Source organism: Equus asinus, chromosome 9 (genome assembly GCF_041296235.1).
Source record: "Equus asinus isolate D_3611 breed Donkey chromosome 9, EquAss-T2T_v2, whole genome shotgun sequence".
Taxonomy (NCBI): domain Eukaryota; kingdom Metazoa; phylum Chordata; class Mammalia; order Perissodactyla; family Equidae; genus Equus; species Equus asinus.
This window is the reverse complement of record NC_091798.1, coordinates 95,498,909-95,517,036: the sequence shown is the minus strand read 5'-3', so window position 1 is coordinate 95,517,036 and position 18,128 is coordinate 95,498,909. Positions and strand designations below refer to the sequence as shown.

General features: G+C 40.9%; 2 protein-coding genes across 6 annotated transcripts in view; one reads left to right on the top strand and one right to left on the bottom strand.

Annotated features, from left to right (window-relative positions):
* Positions 1 to 1,105: 1,105 nt before the first annotated feature.
* On the bottom strand, positions 1,106 to 4,098 carry LOC106838073 (small EDRK-rich factor 1-like). The gene is made up of 2 exons (XM_014851945.3): positions 3,953 to 4,098; positions 1,106 to 1,499 (listed from the first exon to the last, which is right to left on the bottom strand). Exons 1-2 carry the CDS (start codon positions 4,096 to 4,098, stop codon positions 1,427 to 1,429), a joined length of 219 nt encoding a protein of 72 aa, XP_014707431.3. The 3' UTR covers positions 1,106 to 1,426.
* Positions 4,099 to 8,499: 4,401 nt separating this feature from the next.
* The window catches only part of BDP1 (BDP1 general transcription factor IIIB subunit), a 79,277-nt gene continuing 69,648 nt past the window's right edge, over positions 8,500 to 18,128 (top strand). For all 5 annotated transcript variants that reach the window (XR_011506075.1, XM_070517972.1, XM_070517971.1 and 2 more), the window contains exons 1-7: positions 8,500 to 8,924; positions 11,494 to 11,770; positions 13,189 to 13,298; positions 14,122 to 14,181; positions 15,460 to 15,588; positions 16,723 to 16,856; positions 17,827 to 17,921. Coding sequence is in view for 4 of the 5 variants with exons in the window: in XM_070517972.1 (XP_070374073.1) it covers positions 8,713 to 8,924; positions 11,494 to 11,770; positions 13,189 to 13,298; positions 14,122 to 14,181; positions 15,460 to 15,588; positions 16,723 to 16,856; positions 17,827 to 17,921 (1,017 nt within the window). In the remaining variant the exon portion in view is untranslated. The remainder of the gene's footprint in view (positions 8,925 to 11,493; positions 11,771 to 13,188; positions 13,299 to 14,121; positions 14,182 to 15,459; positions 15,589 to 16,722; positions 16,857 to 17,826; positions 17,922 to 18,128) is intronic.

Here is an 18,128-nt window from a genome sequence, read left to right as displayed (position 1 = left end):
AGGATATACAAGTATGTATTGGGGCTTTGGCGAGAAAAAAAAGAGATTGGCAACAGATGTTGGTCCAGGGCCAGTCTTCCTCACCAAAAAAAAGCATAGAAAAAACAAAACAAAACAACAGTAACTAAAAAAAAGAATTACAGGAATCACACCCATCAAGAATCTTTATGATACAATCAGACTTCTCCATTATCATTTTTATTAGAATGTAACTTACGCTGTTGTAATCCTATTGCCCTTGTGACTACCATCATATAAAGTTTTGAAGACTGAAGTTAACCTAAGAAATAGGACAAAGCTTTACTTTGATTAAAAATCTGTGCTCATAGGAAGATAAAAACTCAGGCTAAAAACCTTCATGTTTGCCTCATTTAGGATCAGAGTCACTTAGGATTCCATCCTATTGATGGGTGGTACCCTTGGCAGGTGACCTATCACGAGATTACTAGAACCTTCACTGAGATATTGGGCGATCTGTCCATTCGCATAGTGGCAGACATATTCGACGATCAGTAAAAATCTGTCAAATTGCATGATGTGAAAACTCAAGTATTTGCATAATACTTTCTCTTATGTACTACTTCAATGGCATTTTTACTCTCTTTGCAATAATTACGCATATTTACTTCAGAACAGAACAAGGTCCCAAGCCTTAGTTTCTCTTGGTTAGCGTATTTCTAAATTTACAACCATTGTTAAATCACAAGTTTCTGAAGAGTCCAAGTTCTGAAGAATCCTAATGTAAAGGCTGCACTTCGGGCGGTGACGACGTGCCAGTGCAGGTCCGTCAATTACACAAACCCTCTGTTCTGGAGGGGATGTCATAAAGGGGGAGGTTGTGCAGGAGTGGGGGCAGGGGGTATACAGGAAACCTCAATTTTGTTGTGGACCTAATTCTACTCTAAACAACTGTCTGTTAAAAAAAAGGCACTTATTCCAAGAAACTTTAAAGCTGTAAGTAGCGCTTTTACTGAGACGTCACTTAGTTTCCGTTCATTTAGTCACTATTGCAGGCGGTTTGTACTATCTATCGTAAATTCCTCAAGCAAACCAGTTGATCACAAAGCAAAATTAGATTAATGTATCGTAAATTCTATTTGACAATACAGTTGACTTTAAAGATCTACTTTAACAAAGATTCTAGATTTACATAAGACATCCTATTATCTGATCACATTATCTCTTTAATATATAAATGCTCACTGCTGATAAATGTTCATCAATATGTCAGATGCATGGTTGATGTTTTATTCTTTGAAGAATGGTTCTGAACTATCACACTAAGTCAGGGTGAAAGGTAAAATTTAAAATAGTTTTATAAAGATATCTTACAACATATGTAATGACTGTTCACTCTATAGGATCTTGATCATAGAGCTTATGATAGACCCAGGTGGCAGTAGCACCCAGGTTTTCCAAATAGTCATCATTTTTCCCTTGTCTGCATAGACTTCTTCTCATTAGCTTCCTTCTGCTTTTGTTGCATGATTTCAGAGACCCTATAATGGGGGGGAAAGCTGTAAGTTGCACAGAAAAACTGATTTTATGTTTTCACTTGTTTTCTATACACAACCCATTCAGAAGATTAGAGGACAATTTAAAAGAAGACATAAACGTTCATGTCTTTCCGTTTTCATGGATGATGGCAGAATGGGAAGGCAAAGAATGGAAATTCAGATTTTATTTTGAATACCATCTCCACTGTTATCATGACCTTAGGCAAACAACCTCAAAGCCTTTTCAAAATCAGAGCAACGCACATCAGGGCTTTCTGAGGAATAGCTATGAATACATATATACATATAAAAGCACCTGATGTTAGTCAGCTATATGTAGAAATAATGACAATTACTCTTGATTGTCAACAAAGTTAATTCACTCTAAGTTTTCTCTTGAAAGGGGGGCATTTAAGTAGTCTCCTGGACATCCTAACTGGTGCCGAGGGTCAGGACACAGATGTTATGAAGCAGTTCACTTTCTTACAAGCCAAAAACCCCAATAGCTAGTGATTAAGAATGGATTACACTAAAGAAAAGCAGAATATTCAGGGCATTCTCATAACGGTCTGTGTCTCTGGCTGAACCTCCACGTGCCATATTAACCGTGAGCTACAACCAGATGACCTGGGCTAGATGCTCCACGAGACCCGCATTTTTAACGATATATTAAATGGCTAGGTACTCAACACCGACTATAGGCCAGGCACTTCACTGCCTCTGGATTAAGTCCCACAGAAACTCTGAGTTATAATCCTCATGTTTCAGATTAAAAAAAAATAATAAAGGCTTAGAGCTAAATAATTTTCCCCAAATCACATAAAAACCAAGGTTTGCCCAATTTCAAAGGCCAGGCTCTTTCCGACGTTGTTATCGCATATATGTAGTCTCAGATTTTGATTCAGGATGAGTAGCTTTGTCCACGACAGTGACACATTTCTGCAAATCCGATAGCAAAACCAAGGGATAAGGAAGGACAAACAAGACAGCTACAAGAAAGGAGGTATGGTGAAAAAGAAGAGGGATAGTCACTTTTCTGTTTGAAACCGAGCTCCGCTGTGCTTGCTGCATGACCTTAGCGTGCCACTGAAGTCAGAGCCTCAGTTTCCTATTCCAGGCACTGGGGCTAACACCACTTTTCAGGGCTGTGATGAATAGGGATAACACATATGGAGCATCTGGAACGGAGCTTTATAAGTGTGTACTCATTAAACAGTGGCTATTACTGAGCCAAGCTAGACTAGGTTCTCCAATAAAAATACTATGTCAGAGTCACTGATCTGTACCATGCTCACTTTTACTCCAATGTGAGTCAACAGAAATTTGAGGCACAGCTTATCACTTTCATAATAAACGTCACAGAGAAAAGTGTGACGCTCGAAGGGCTTCAACCTCATTAAACAAGGATTCTTAACTCTGGCTGCACATCAGAATCTCCTGGGGATCTTTTTTTTAAAAGTCAGATTTAACTTAAGTACAATAAAATTTACTCAGAGCACCTTTTAATGCCCAACCCCAGACCAATTAAATCAGCCTCGGTGTAGAGCACAGGCTGAGGAGACATGAGTTTCCCACGAGGTTCTAATGTGCAGCCAGGCTTGAGGACCACGGAGAAGCCACGCTGGAGCATGAAGTCAATTATTCACCTGACCTCCAAGTTCCACATGGACAAAATTTGATTTTAGAATAAAATTAAACTTTGGTCAATTCTTTTAGAAACATGAATTTTTTTTTTTCACTTAAGCTGCAGTCCGAGTGGTTAAGTTTGCGCGCTCCACTTTGGCGGCCCAGGGTTTTGCCAGTTCAGATCCTGGGCACGGACGTGGCACCGCTTGTCAGGCCATGCTGAGGTGGCATCCCACATATCACAACTAGAAGGACCTACAACTAAAATATATAACTATGTACTGGGGGAATTTGTGGAGAAAAAGCAAAAAAAAAAAAAAAAAAGCTGCAGTCTCAGGGTATTTCAGTAGCAATTTTGTATTATTTGTCAAATATAGTTATACATCAAGGCTGTGCACTTGCATTCTCTCCAACCCAATGGATCTTCAGAAATATACTTAATGTAATTTTTTGTGTCTCTTTCAGAACAGTCATCATTATAATTGAGTCACCTGTCATCCAGACCAGTTTGGGTAGGACTTTTGCTTTGAAAATGCTGTAGCCCTGGCACTTAACAGTGCCTTGCATATGGGAGATGTTCAATTATTTTGCTAAATGAAGTTCTTACGGTTGTTGGGGTTGCATGAGATTCTTTGCAAGACAAATTATAGCCAGAGTTTAAACTCACCATCCATGTGTTGGGATAATGACTCCCCCATATAGTTTTAGTATGCCTGGCACAGACACTCAACTGTTACCCCTTTCTGTGGGTTAGGCCTAGTTTACCAGGGATTTAGAGAATGTTTTCCATTCTCCAAATGAACACCAGTGCCTTGAGAACTGTCACTCACCTCTGCTGCCTCAGAGCGGTCAAGCTATCCTCTTTTCTTTTTCCCTTGTTAATTTCCTGGGATTTCTTCATCTTTTTCTGGTGGGCAAGTTCCCCTTGATTTCCTCCTACAAAAAGAAAGTCATGCTCTTTTCCCATCTCCAACATTGTCAATAATTCCATTATAGGCTCTTATTTAAACGTATCTGAAGTTTGCTTTTTAATAGATAAGCCAGCAGAGTACTACACTGAATGGTGCACAACTGGTGACAAGAAGGAAGCTTAAAGGTAAACACTTAAGGTCTTAAAAGTATTATCAGGGGCCTGCCCGGCAGCTGGGTGGTTAAGTTTGTGTGCTCCACTTCAGTGGCCCATGGTTCTGCAGTTGGGATCTTGTGCGTGGACATGGTACCATTCATCCTGCCATGCTGAGGCAGAGTCCCACATAGCACAACCAGAGGCACTCATAACTAGAATATAAAACTATGTACTGGGGGGCTTTGGGGAGAAGAAGAAGAAGAGGAAGAGGAAGAGGAAGAGGAAGAGGAAGAAGAAGAAGAAAAAAGATTGGCAACAGATGTTAGCTTAGGTGCCAATCTTTGAAAAAAAAAGTATTATCATACCGGTCTCTCTCTCTCTTTTTTTTTTTTGACTGAGGAAGATTGGCACTGAGCTAACATCTGTGCTAATCTTCCTCTATTTTATACGTGGGATGCTGCCACAGCATGGCACGATCAACAGTCTGTATGTCGGCGCCGGGATTAGAATCTCCAAACCGAGGGATGCTGAAGCGGAGCGCACAAACTTAACCACGAAGTCACGGGGGTGGGGGGAGGGGGAGGGTGCGCCGGCGGGGGCTTAAATACCAGCTCTCTTAAATCGTCTGACTCCACGGGCCAGAATTCCAAAACAACTTCTGGCTTAGAGGGTGTGGGTGGAGAGAGAGACGATACACAGGACCACACTTCCACCGCCGAGAGAGCAAATGCAGACGCTTGTGAAACGTGACTTGCGAGGGCCAACGACAGAGCTAGGTGGGACACTGCGTCGGAGCCCCATCTTCGAGGGGCTTTAGGATTCTAGGTACAGCTCCGACCACGTCCAGACCAGCACCCCCGCCCCCAGGGCTCTGTCCCCACAGCTCCCCTCCGGGGAAGCGTTCCGCGCCGTGCCAGCTGGCCCTTGACGGCGGCCGGACCGCAGCCCACCGGCCCCCTCCCTCTGCGACGGCAGGCGGGATCCCCACCCCGCCGGACCCATGAGCAACCACCGACCCCATCCCCGGGCCCGAGGACCCCAGCCTGCGTGGCGGGGTGCGGTGCGCAGCCGGGCGGATGTGCAGGCAGGCAGGCGGAGCCGGGTCCGCAGTTCCGGAGTGGTCCGGGCCCGGGGCCCTCTGCTGGAAAGGGGGTCGGGTGTGTGAGACCCGTGTGGGCGTCACCGCTCCCACTTTTGGGGACCGACAGTAAACGGTGCAATGTCTACCTTCCGAGGGAGAACGGTGGCTTGCTTGCTTCATCCCCTTGCGGAGGCGGGAAGGGGAGGAAGTCAGGACAGATGGAGGGCTAACTCTGCGAAGGCCTTTGCACACATTCCTTCCTTTTCTCGCCTCGCCCTGCAAGGGGAGCTCCTGGTTGTTCTTTCCAGGAAGGGGAGTTGAGACCAGAGCGACCGACCTAACAGGCAGGGCCGCAGAGTGGACATGCAAGTCCACCTCGGACTCTTCCCATCTTTTCCCAGGACCTGTTGCGGGCACAGGCCTGTGGAGTTGTGGGGGTGGCTCTGCTTGGGTTGTGACACGGGGAGGGGACGGCCGGGGATGCAGTCAGCACGCTGTCGGAACAGCCCGCATAACCTGTGTTAGCTTGAAAAGGCTTAAAACGAGTTTATGCAAGAATAGCCCAAATGATTACCACGCAACAAGTGCGCGTTCTGGAGCACCATCTGCAAGACCGGAGGACATAACTGGGGAGCTGCTTTTATAGAGAAAAAGGGGAAGGCGGGGCTGTCCTAAAGGAAAGTCCATTGGTTGAAAGTAACAGTTCAGAGCAGCAACAGCTTCTCATTGGCTGAGCTGCGGAGTTTCTCATTGGCTGGGCTGTTGCCCCTGGGAAGAGAAATCTTCCCTCCTCGTCAATCTATCCGTACTTGCTGTGGAAGGTGCCTTTGTATCTTCCCGGTAGGAGTAATCGACGACCTGTGATGGGGGTGAATGCTCCCCCTGCAGGCCTTCCATACTCCAGTTTAGTTACGGTTTTTTTCATTTATTTACACACTTGAGAACCTGTGTAAAGGCTGTGGAGCACCTGCCACTGCCAGAAACAGATGTGTAAAGATGCTTGATGGTTCATTTCGTTGATACTTACTTTCTTCATCTATTCCGTTAATTATTAAAGACTGAGAAATCTTTGGAGTTAGTCTGAACACTGTAAAATTACCTTATTTCTTTTAAGGCTTTTATTTTGGAAGATTTCAAACATATACAAAAGTACAGAAAATACTATAATGGACCCCGAAGTATACATGACCAAGCTTTGACAACTTTTATTTTACCCTATACAAATCGCCTATTTTAGAGAAGGTAGGAGAAAGTGGGGAAGACACAGGGCTCTCAAGATGGAATGTCTGGGTTGAAGGCCCAGCTCTACCAATGCGTAGCTGTCTGAACTTGGGCACGTCACTTCATTGCACTAAAGCTTCCTTACCAGAAAAACTGGGAGGTAATTGTGCCTCTGATTAATTGTACCTCCTAAATTAATTGAATTAATATATGTGAACTACTAAGTGCCAGCATTTGTGGCACTCAATATGTTAGCTGTCATTTTCACTATTCTTCCAACTTCAGATGGCCTTGCATGCTTGTCAGTCTCCCCTCGCCCCAGCCCTCCTCCTCGCTACAGTTTATTGGCCAGGTGTCTGTTTCCACCTAGCCAACTTCTTCCGGAGTAACCTGGACAGGGGGAAAAGATTGACTCTCTGGCCAGGCTCTTTGAAGAGAGAAAGAGCTCATCTAAGGAGGAGGGGAGGGACGAAATTTGGAATTGGAAGGTAAGTGGTAGACTTGTTTCTGTATGTGGTCTTCATTTACAGTCTGAGATTTTTCTTTGCTGCTGAAAATATAGTTTTTAGTTGTAGGGATGTGCATGATGTACACTGTGTACACTAGAAATGTTAAGTGTGTCTGCCAGAGAAAACCGGAGACTTTTAAAATTACTGTGATGCCATAAAGAATTTACTCCACAAACTTGGGTATGTAATAAATATTTTATGACCTTATATTTAATAAAATTAAATCTGTCTCCATTCCCAGCCCTTTACTAATGGGAAATTAAATCTTAGTCATTATTGACTTCTTTACATACAGAATTGTGGGAATGCCCTAGACTCTTAGGTGGAAGAGAACATTTGGGGAAAGGCCTTGGGTCTTCAGTTTATACCAGATTATGCTGTCCAATGCTATGTGGTCCTGGCAGTGGCTCCAAGATTCCTGAGACATCTTCAGCAGGGGTTTCTCTGTTGAGTTCTTGGCTTCCTTAGGTGTCTCTGAGGTCCTCCTTCCCCAGAGTCCTGGAGGGAGCCTACAGAACCCACACATCTCTATTTTCTTAAGTCTTAGAGGGATCTCTTCTCCCTTCTGTGCTGTCAGCCCTGCCTTCCTATTCTCAAAAACACTTGCCTCTCTTCTCTTTCTCCCTGTGGATGACCTAGCAGTCTCTTCAGTCAGTTCAGGATTTTATTCCTTTGACATTTTGTTATTAATGTAGCAGGATGTTCTTGTGGAATCCTTTTCTCCTTCCAAGAAGGAAGTCAGGCCTTTGTGTTGCCATGAGTCAGGGGATTTGTATTACAGGTTCAAACACACCATACTCTGTGGAGCGTGTCCCTAACGTCATGTCTGGCCATTTTTCCTCTCACCAGAGGCCTTCCCTAACCACCCCACCTAAAGTAAGCCAGCCTCCCGTTAATCTCTGTCATATCACCCTTTACATTTCTTTCATGGCATTTCATGGCATACATTCTTAAATTATCTCGTTCATTTGTTTGTTGTATTTTTTCCTCCCTAGCCCAGAGCGCCTTGTTTATTGCTGTACTGCTACTTCCTGAAGCAGATTAAGAACGCTTACATTAATTTAAAAGTTTGATTATAATAATTTTTGAGCAGGTGATAAGGTACACCCGGACATACAGTGAATGGTCTTCCTCCCCGACATGTTCCCCAGAAACCCAGCTTCCTTCCTAGGAGGTAACTAGCGCCAGATTCTCCACACCTGCATCTCTAATCCGCCTTCTACTCAACGCAGGCTTTCTAAGGCCTGGGCATGTGCTGGGGAACAAAGTCGGCCAGCATCTTCCTGGTCCCGTAAGGCTTTGGGCCGAGGGCTGACCCCGGCCCCTCTTTGCGACCACTCCCAAGGGCGCGCGGAGAGGGACAGCACCCAGCCCCGCGCCTCAATTTCCGCGTCCCAGGCATCCGGGGCTCCGCAGGTTGACAGTTACCATGACGCCGGGCGCTGTGCGTCTTACGTCACTCCGCGGCGCTGGCTGGTGACGCGATTAGTCCCGCGCCCTGAGAGGGCGGGGAGCGAGGTGTCGGCGAGCTTGGCTCTTCGCGCAACAGGGTCATGAGGAAGAGGCGGCGGGGGCGTGGAGCTGCCGTAGCTGCCTGCCGGGCTGGTGGCGTGGCTCTGTGGGAAGGGCGCCGTTCCTAACCCGCTCGCGGGGCGGCGGCCGGGGCTCGGGGCTGAGAGCGGCCGTGGGGCCGCCGCGCCCCCGGGCTCCGCCATGTTCCGAAGGGCACGGCTCAGCGTGAAGCCGAACGTCAGGCCCGGGGCCGCCCCCAGGGCCCCCGCCGCGCCGGCTCCCCAGCGGGGACGGGAGGCTGCCCGGCCGCCGGAGCCTGCCGCGGCCTCGGGCCCGAAGCCCGCGGAGTCCACGGCTGCGCCCCCGGCGGGTCTCGGGGGAGCGCAGCCCCCAGAAAAGGCTCCCAGGAGCAGGTAAGCTTGCAGAGGGCGGCGTTGCACCTGCCCCGCCTCCGCGCCTGTCACCGGCACGCTGAGCTGGTGAACTTGACGGGAGGCGCCCTCCCTCGCGCGCTCTCAGCTTCCAGTGGAGACCCGACGGACCCGCTCCAAGCTGCGGTTTGTCCCTCGGGCCACAGGGTGTGGCAGAGGTGGATTCTGTTCCGGTCTGTGGGTTCTCGGGGAGGGCACCAGGTCTTCGGGTGGTGGTGGGAGGAAGCCCGGTGTAACAGTCTTCATTGAAGTGAAGATAGCCGCACGTGGTACTGTTCCTCAGAGAATTTAGGGTACCCTCGTTCTTCGGGACTCCTTTGTGGCGGTGAATAATTTTTAAAAAAGACTTAAAAGCGTTTATTTTTTAAAAGTAGACTATTGTTGCTTTGGATCTGCTGATTTAAGTCAATGCGGAGGAGCTCTGGTTACTTGCCGTCATTTGAGGCGTGCCCTTTAACTATGGTGACCATGTTTTCTGTACAGAACAGCACGTGTCGTGTTCCACGTTTGAATCAAGGAGTCTTTTACTTAACAGTTTAGTAGACTTTACCCAGGCGGAATTTGCCTGTCTGTAAAATGGGGATAGTATTACCTGCTTTGGAGAGTTGTTGTGGAGATTAGATATAACTGACGTAAACTGTGTTGCATAGGATATGGCAGAGAAGTTGCCTACGAAAAGTTATTTGTTTGTAGGTGATGAAGCAAAGTAAAGACATGTCGGGCTAATAATGGCTCGTTTCTATACTATGTAGGTGAGGAAACCAATAAAAACCAACCCTATTAAATGAGAGTGAGATGATATCAATTCTGTTTATGCTCTGACAGGGAGGTGAAATTTTCATTTCTTTCTTTTTGGCTCAACTTCCTCTGTTGGCCTGAACAGGTGGTGGGTATAGGGTGTTATTTTGCTAGCTTAGTGATGCTTAGTAATGTGCAAGTTCCTTGTATAAATTTGTTTCAACATTTCTCCCCAAAATGGGGATACAAATACTAGTCACCATTAAATTAGTAAAGTTCACAGAGATCCTGTTAACTACATATGAATGTGTGGTTGGTCGTTTAATAAGTTACTCAGAGTCTGTAGTGTTGAGACATTTAATTAAGCTCAAGAATATTTAATTTTTTTCCTAGAGTTGACATTTAGGGAGTAAATCTTGTTTTTTATCATGTGTTTTCTTTTTCCTTTTTGTGAGTCTTTGCTAGTTGTAAAAATCTACGAGGTGTATGTTCTCTTCTTATGCATTCAGCATAACTGGGTGAAATGCAAATGGTGTGTGTATCGTATAAGGGCTGAGATAAGAATTTAAATTGGAGACTTTTTGGAAAGGTTATTCTATAGGCATTTTCCACTTTTCTATAAAACTAATCATAACATGAAAAAAGGACGCTTTTTAATTCTTGACTCATACCTCCTCTCTTCTTGACTTAATTTGCTTTCAGGCCATTCCTGAAATATTTATATCCAATCTGAACTATATCTAATACGTAATTTGGAGTGACTGAGTACTTTTTTTTTTTTTGAGGAAGATCAGCCCTGAGCTAACATTTGCTGCCAGTCCTCCTCTTTTTGCTGAGGAAGCCTGGCCCTGAACTAACATCCGTGCCCATCTTCCTCTACTTTATATGTGGGACGCCTGCCACAGCATGGCTTGATAAGCAGTGCTGTGTCCACCCCCGGGATCCAAACCAGTGAACCCCGGGTGCTGAAGCGGAACGTGTGCACTTAACCGCTGCGCCACTGGGCCAGGCCCCCTGAGTACGTTTTTGAGTGAAGAGTTTGATAGCTGTATAAATAGAGTGATACCTGACGAAAGATAAGTGATTTCTTCCTGAAACAGAATTCTGTTTGTTTAATGTAGCTAAATGTGTATCCTCAAATACTGCAGTACAAATGTTTGAAGTTCTCTATGTTTGGTTTGACTGATCTCAGGTTGATGATTAAAGTAAAATGCCGATAATTTAGATCAGTTCAGGGGGATGTCAGTGTGGATTATAAACGTAATTGAAAAAAACCACAACTCTCAGTTACCTAGTCATCAAATTAGGCTAATTAAGCTTTGTTTTGTATCTTAGGTTTTTTTTTTTGGGGGGCGGGAGGTTTTGGGGGACCTGGCATGAGCATAAAATTATGTGTTCTAATGTGCTTAGGGAAAATTATGTGTTCTAACGTGCTTAGGGAAAATTATGTGTTCTAATGTGCTTAGGGAAAATTATGTGTTCTAACGTGCTTAGGGAAAATTATGTGTTCTAACGTGCTTAGGGAAAATTATGTGTTCTAACGTGCTTAGGGAAAATTATGTGTTCTAATGTGCTTAGGGACTTGAAGTTGGAAAAGAAGATCAACAGTCTCCGTTAGAGTTTACGTATCTGTTAAAAAGATTTGCTAAACAAAGTTTTTATTGCAACTTCTGTCATAATTATATTTCTAAAGTCATTGATTTTTTAGTAGTGAGACTTTACTGTTTTAGGTTTTTACCAGACTAATTTTCAAAACTAGAATGTTTAAAAGAAGATCTCTGGTGCCTTTGTTTCTCTTTTTTAAATTTAACAGTGATGAAAAGCCTGATGGTGAGAATGTTGTTGAAGAATCCGGTAAATCTTCCTCTACTGTTTCACAGAGAAAAAAGCGAGTATCACGTACCCCTACTCTGGTTAAGCCTAGTGTCAGCGTTCCTTCAGAACCTCACCCCTTATCTCCAGTTAATAAAGAAGCTCCACAGCCAGACCCTGTCCCAGCAAAGGAGAAACAGCCATGCTCAGACAGATATCGAATATATAAAGCCCAGAAACTGAGAGAAATGTTGAAAGAAGAATTGAGGAAAGAGAAGGTAAGGGAGAAAAATCAGAATTTTGATGTTGCCTGCTAGATTTCTGTTTTTATCTTAGTCAAGCATCATTGGGAGGAAAAATAAGCATCTGTATCATTTTGAAGGGGACAAAACTGAGTAACATCCATTATGTTAATAGAATGTTCTGTTTTGTTAACAGGATGATTAAGAATCACTGTGGAGTTAATAAGCAATTTTTCCCATGATATTAATTTTTATATATTTTATTCAACTATGTCTTTCATTATTTTTGGTGCAGGCCAGAAATAGAAGTTTTATACACAACATGTGCACACACACAAACACACAAGCTTATTTATAAAATAAACCTTCAGTCAGATTTTTCATGAGGATGTCTGAGTGACATGAATTATATCATTTGAATTAAGACAAGTACAGTTGAACAGATGATTTGGTAATGTTTTCTAAATTGACAATATGGAAAATTATAAATGGGAAGAATTTTCATGTATGCATATAGTAGAGTCTGTGTTCTTTGTAATCTCGAAGGTTGATTATTTTTCTGAGAGGGCAGTGTAGCAGTAGTGAAGCACGCAAGGTCTGGAGTTAGACACTTAAGGTTTGAATCTTAGATTCATCCCTTACAGTGTAACCTTGGGAAATTTAATTAATCCTTCTAGGCCTACTTCCTTGTCTGTAAAATAGGACCAATGCTAATATCTACCTCGTTGGAGGGTTGTGAAGATTAGACGAGCTAATACACGTAAAACCCCTTTGGAGTAGTGTCTGGCAAACAGTAAGGCCCCACAGATGGCAGCTCTTATAAGTAATTATGGAATGCTCTTTATTTTTTTAATTAAGAGGAAGGCCTTTAGCTTGGTGCTTTATATTCATTATCTCTTTAATTCTCTCAACTGTGTGAAGTAGATATCACTGTTTTACACAGGAAGAAACAAACTCAGAAAGGTTATGTGCTTTGTGTCAAACATCAGTGGAGGATATAGGGTTTGAATTCGTATCCTCTAAAATCTAAGCCTGTAAAAATGTTCTATGTTTTATAGTATCTGCTTCATTAGATTTATTTTGGGAAATTAAAAATTAAACATTTGCTTCAAGAGTTTTTATAAAATACACAGAATTCCGATTCAGTACAAGGTAAACAAAAGTATGTATTTATAAATTTTAAGTAAACTATTGTAGTTAGAAGGCATCAGTAAGCATGATTTTATACGTTGAGCTGTTATCCAGTCCCAGTCACGGTAGTTTTTAAAATTCTTTAATGTGTTGCAACCTTTTAATATTCAGTTTATGAAATTTTTCCTAAAATTAGGCATAATTGTGATAGCAATGATAGTCAAGCACTTGAATGCATCAGTGAGTTGTATTGGAATATGGTACATCTGAAATGCTATATTTATAAAATAAAAATGGATCTGTGTGTATGTTTGTGTATCTAGAAGCAATGGAAAAACAAGTGTGCCATAAATGAAAGTCAGAGGCCACCAGATCGTTCAAAAATGACTATGAGAGACTTCATATATTACCTGCCAGATAACAATCCAATGACGTAAGTAAACTTTATTTCTGTTTTAGTTCTTTGAGTATGTAGTGATTTAAGTATCACTTGTAGAGTACAGTTTCGTGTTTTCCAAAAGCACGTTGACAAACTTTATAGCACATATGAATGTCCTTTTACATAGAATTCTTTAACACGAAAGAGGGTTATTTCAAGTAACTGCTTTCTTGGGATGGTGAATGATGCCCTTTACCTCTGAGATTAAAAATAGTTTTCCTTTGTTATCGTACCAAGATGTAGTAACACCAACTAGACAGCTTTTCTCTAATCAAGACGGCAGTTTCTATTTCATGTACACTATAACCTGATTTAGAGGGGTGATCTAATTTTTATGCTCTTCCTTCTGATTGAATACAGTGTCATTTATTAACGTGCTTAGGGACAAAGCTGCTTTAATCCAGGTTAGCCTGGGGAGGCAGAGTTATGATAAATCTCATTGTTGTGGTGGTGGTTTAGCAGGTGGATGTGGAAGTAGTGGCACATTTTCAGTATAGCCTTTTTTAGCTTCACCAGGTCTTTGACTAGTTGAAAGAAGGGCCAGAAACCTGGGTTTTGAGCTATTCAACATCTAGGAGTTGGAGATAAGCCACTAGGCTGCATCATGCCTCAGGACTGGGAGCCTTCCTTCACTGAGGAGTCACAGCAGAGATCATTCTCTGCTAGGGCCAAACAAATTATCTATACTTGATGACACAAGTTTTTGACTGAACAATTGACTCTTGGACCACACCATCATTAATAGCAGTGTTACGGTAGATCGTAAAATGTAAATTAATTATTTATTAAAAAGTACTCTGTTATTTGTGTTTAATAGTTCTTCACTGGAACAAGAAAAGAAAACTGAAAAATCGTTGACACCAGTCCAGACAAGAGAGTAAGCATCTCATCTCATTCTTTTTTGAATATCTTCTGTTATGGGTACCTTTAAAAAAAAATGGAATCAAATGATGCTTCCTGTTATAGTCAGATACATGTGATAGGAGTTTTTAAATAGGGTCACTAACAAGAATAAAAGTTACTGCCTGATTTAAATCAATATGAAAGACCACGCTCTTTGTGCATTACATGTATAAATGGCCAATGTTATGATTTTAAATTAAAGCTTTTAGGATTAAAAAGAGTTTTATTTTATTTTAGGATAATAAGCTAGTCCCACGATACAAAATTCAAAAGAAGCAAAAGTACCCTGAGAAGTCTCCCAGCTCTGTTTTTCTCCCGTCTGGTGCAGTTCTTCTCCCTGGAGGCAGCAGTTGTTAACCAAGTTTTTAGTATATCATTGTAGTTCCCCTCTGTGTCTATCCCAGCAAGCGTGTGTATATCTTTCCTTTCTTTAGCATTCCATGTCTGCTGTCCTGCAATGGGTACAGTTTTGATGCCACTAGCCATCTTTTTTTGTACAAACTCGCTGTCGCTTTCCACGTTGCACTGTCGTATGTTAGCTTACTCCCAAGAAATTCCTCCAGGAGACCTCTTAGGAAGTTATTGTAGCCTTGTAATTCAAGATGAGGGATTGCGGAAAATTAGCAGAAACATCGGGATTTTTCTGGTTGTTACTTAAAGGATTATTAAGTAATGATCACTGTTTTGCTTAGAATCCACATTGTTTTAAAGCAGAACTTTAGGAGTTCTAAAAGCTTAAGGAGATAATGTAATTGAATGGAAAGTAAATGGGATTTGGAATCTTTATTTGGAAAACCACATTTGGCTTTTCGGTCAAGACTTACTGTTGTGAAATTTAGAGCAAAAGTTATGTATCTTCTCCAAGCCTCACATGATTGTGAAAATTCTAACCCTCAAGGGTTATTCTGAAGAGTTAATAAAATGATCTGGAAACAAATGCTATGTAACTGTAAGAGTTATTTTTGTTAATTTCATAATTCCTGGATGGTTTCCTCTGATACTCTATTCAGATAGAAAAGATGAGCATTTGTTTCTCTTTATTTTCAAAGAGAATAAAGCCTTCTTATTTAATGCTACTAGATAAAATTTGAGAAAATCTCATAGCCATGTCATAAACAACACATCACATAGTATTTTCAGTTAGGTTATAGAGAAAGTTGCAAATAGTTAGAAAGTTGAATTTGTTTCAGAAGTTCATAGTATTGAGGGAACACTTGTCATATGTGAATTAATCTGTCTTTCCATTTGGCAGGCAAGAAAGTAAGAGTACTCCTGAGGCTGAAGATGAGGATGAAGTCGAGGAAGAGATGGACGAAGGACCATTGCTGGTTCCTCGAGTGAAAGTGGCAGAAGATGGTTCTATTATTTTGGATGAAGAAAGGTAAGTTAAAAAAAAGATTATGGTTTGGTGAGATCAAACATGCTTTGTCTAATGAGAGAGATTGAGTTTCCGTATCTGTCATTGTCGCTTAGACTCTGATGTTTATATTTGCATAATGGTTGTTGTAAATAGAAAGGTGGGTTAGATTCGTTTTAATTTTTAGCCGTTTTTTTAATACTGTGTATTGTCTGAGAATATGGTACTATTGACCTATCATCTGTTAACCTACCATCATGGTTACTAACTTTACTGGTAATTGGGACCAGCTATTGAAATAATTGCGTGCTGTCCTCCACCGAGGATAGATTTTAAAGATTGACTCAGTCTTGAAGTCAATATTCAAATTTGCATATTGTTAACTAACACTGTATTTTTGTGTCTGGTAATAACTAATGAAAATGCAATGAAATGGTAGGTTTAACATATTTTAATTCACTTTTTGGCTTAATTTCTCAGTTATAACATTAAATTTCTTAAATTTGGCATTGTGGAATTTGGTTGTCTTTCCAAAGTATATTTTTAAAAAAAGAAGATGAAATAGTAAGTAAATAAAAAAAGAGGGATGGAAAGTCTTCTGACAGTTTAATTAGTAAAAAATAATTTTATAGCATAGAAATTCTATGTTAATTAAACATAAATGTAATACTGTCAATAAGAATTGCTATTACATGATGTTTTCCATTATTTTATGATAAATTTTACTGGTCGTTTAATAGTTAAAAGCATAATAAATTGCTTTGCAGGAATGTAAAACTTAAATATAAAATGCTTGTATTTCTCAGTATCCCCTGTTGGGTCTAGAACAATTAGATAGTATGTATACTGAATATAGGAGACATGCAGAAGACCATAAAACAAATGATGTTTTAGATGGCCCAAAAATATTTTGTGAATTTTATATTGCTATTAAGGATTTTGAAAAAAAGGTTGGCATTTATTCTTACTCCCTGGCCATCACATTTTAAGTGAAAATGAGTGGATTCTTGGAAGATATGCGTACCTTCAATGTACATTATTATGCTTTTCATATCACTCTGTCATGGTAAATTTCAAAATATAGCTATTCAAGTCTCATTTACTGTTTGTTTCCTTACTTGTCTTTAGTGTGAATCTCTTTAAAACTGTTTCTTTCAGTTTAACTGTAGAAGTTTTAAGGACAAAAGGTCCCTGTGTTGTTGAGGAAAATGATCCTATCTTTGAGCGTGGTTCTACGACTACGTATTCCAGCTTTAGGAAAAACTATTATTCTAAACCATGGTCAAATAAAGGTAACTAATTTTATTTTAACTTGTGTAGATTATTTATTTGAAATGAAGTGAGTTATTTTCTGTTTCTGAATTGAACCAGGTCTCCTCTAAGTAAATAAGATGAAAACCACCATGTTGTTTCCTCTCTGCCTGATTGTATTGGCACCTCCCCCTGCCCCTGCCATGGGATTGTGTCTCTGACTTCCTCTTAGAAATCTTCTTAGGAGTTAGCATTATGGTCATTTTGGCTGGAATTTTTCTCTCTGTCAAATCCCTGTACAGCAGTTACCATTTTGATGAAAAATTAACAATATTTCTAATGCTCATAATGTTCTACCTCAGATAATATAGTGTAATAAAGTTTCTAAAAGGTAAAATTTATGCTGTTAAAAAAGTATATAATACCTATTGCATATTTTCGCTTATTTTTATTATAAAAATAATTGTTTTGGGAAAAAATTCAAACACAACAGAGTAACATAGAGTGAAAAAAAGACTGTGGGTCTCTTCTCTGACTTCTGCAATCCTGTTCTCTCGAGGTTACTTCCATTAACAGTTTCTGGTGTATTTTTCTAGTTACTTTGTTTCACATACTGCTTAGCATATCTTAGTTGCTTACATAACAGTAACATTGTGCTGGCTATGACTGACAGTTTTTTTCAGGGCACTTTGAGACCAGATAGGCAGAATGTGGTTTTTTGTTTTATTCTAACTGCTTTGGTAAGAGCATGCCAATTTTTTATACCATGTTTCTACATAAAAGTTTAAAGAAGATGTTTTTAGATTCAAGAGTTTCTTGACAATGAAATTGAAATATGTTTATGTATATGTACATAAACATTTCTGTGACTAAAGATTTACTGGACTTTAGTTAAAAACAACTACTGTGAAATTTATTTTTAACTCAAAATATATACTTATGTAAATGTTTTTCCCTCTGAAATATTGAGAAGATTAATCTTCAGTCTCTCTACATCTTTTATTTTTACAGAAACAGATATGTTCTTTTTAGCCATCAGCATGGTGGGAACTGACTTTTCTATGATTGGACAGCTTTTTCCTCACAGAGCAAGGATAGAAATTAAGGTAAAGTAAATGCATTATTATTTGTTGATTGGAAAGAGACCCAAAATTCCTAATACTGTGTTGTTAGCCTTTGGTTTAAATCTCATCCACCCTTTTCCACTAGTGTGTTTTGGTACGTCTATACCTCTTTGTAGCTCAAAAGTAATGTAGTGTTTCTCAATTCTAATGAGTACAGTCTCCATAACTTGAATGTTGTATTTTCTTATT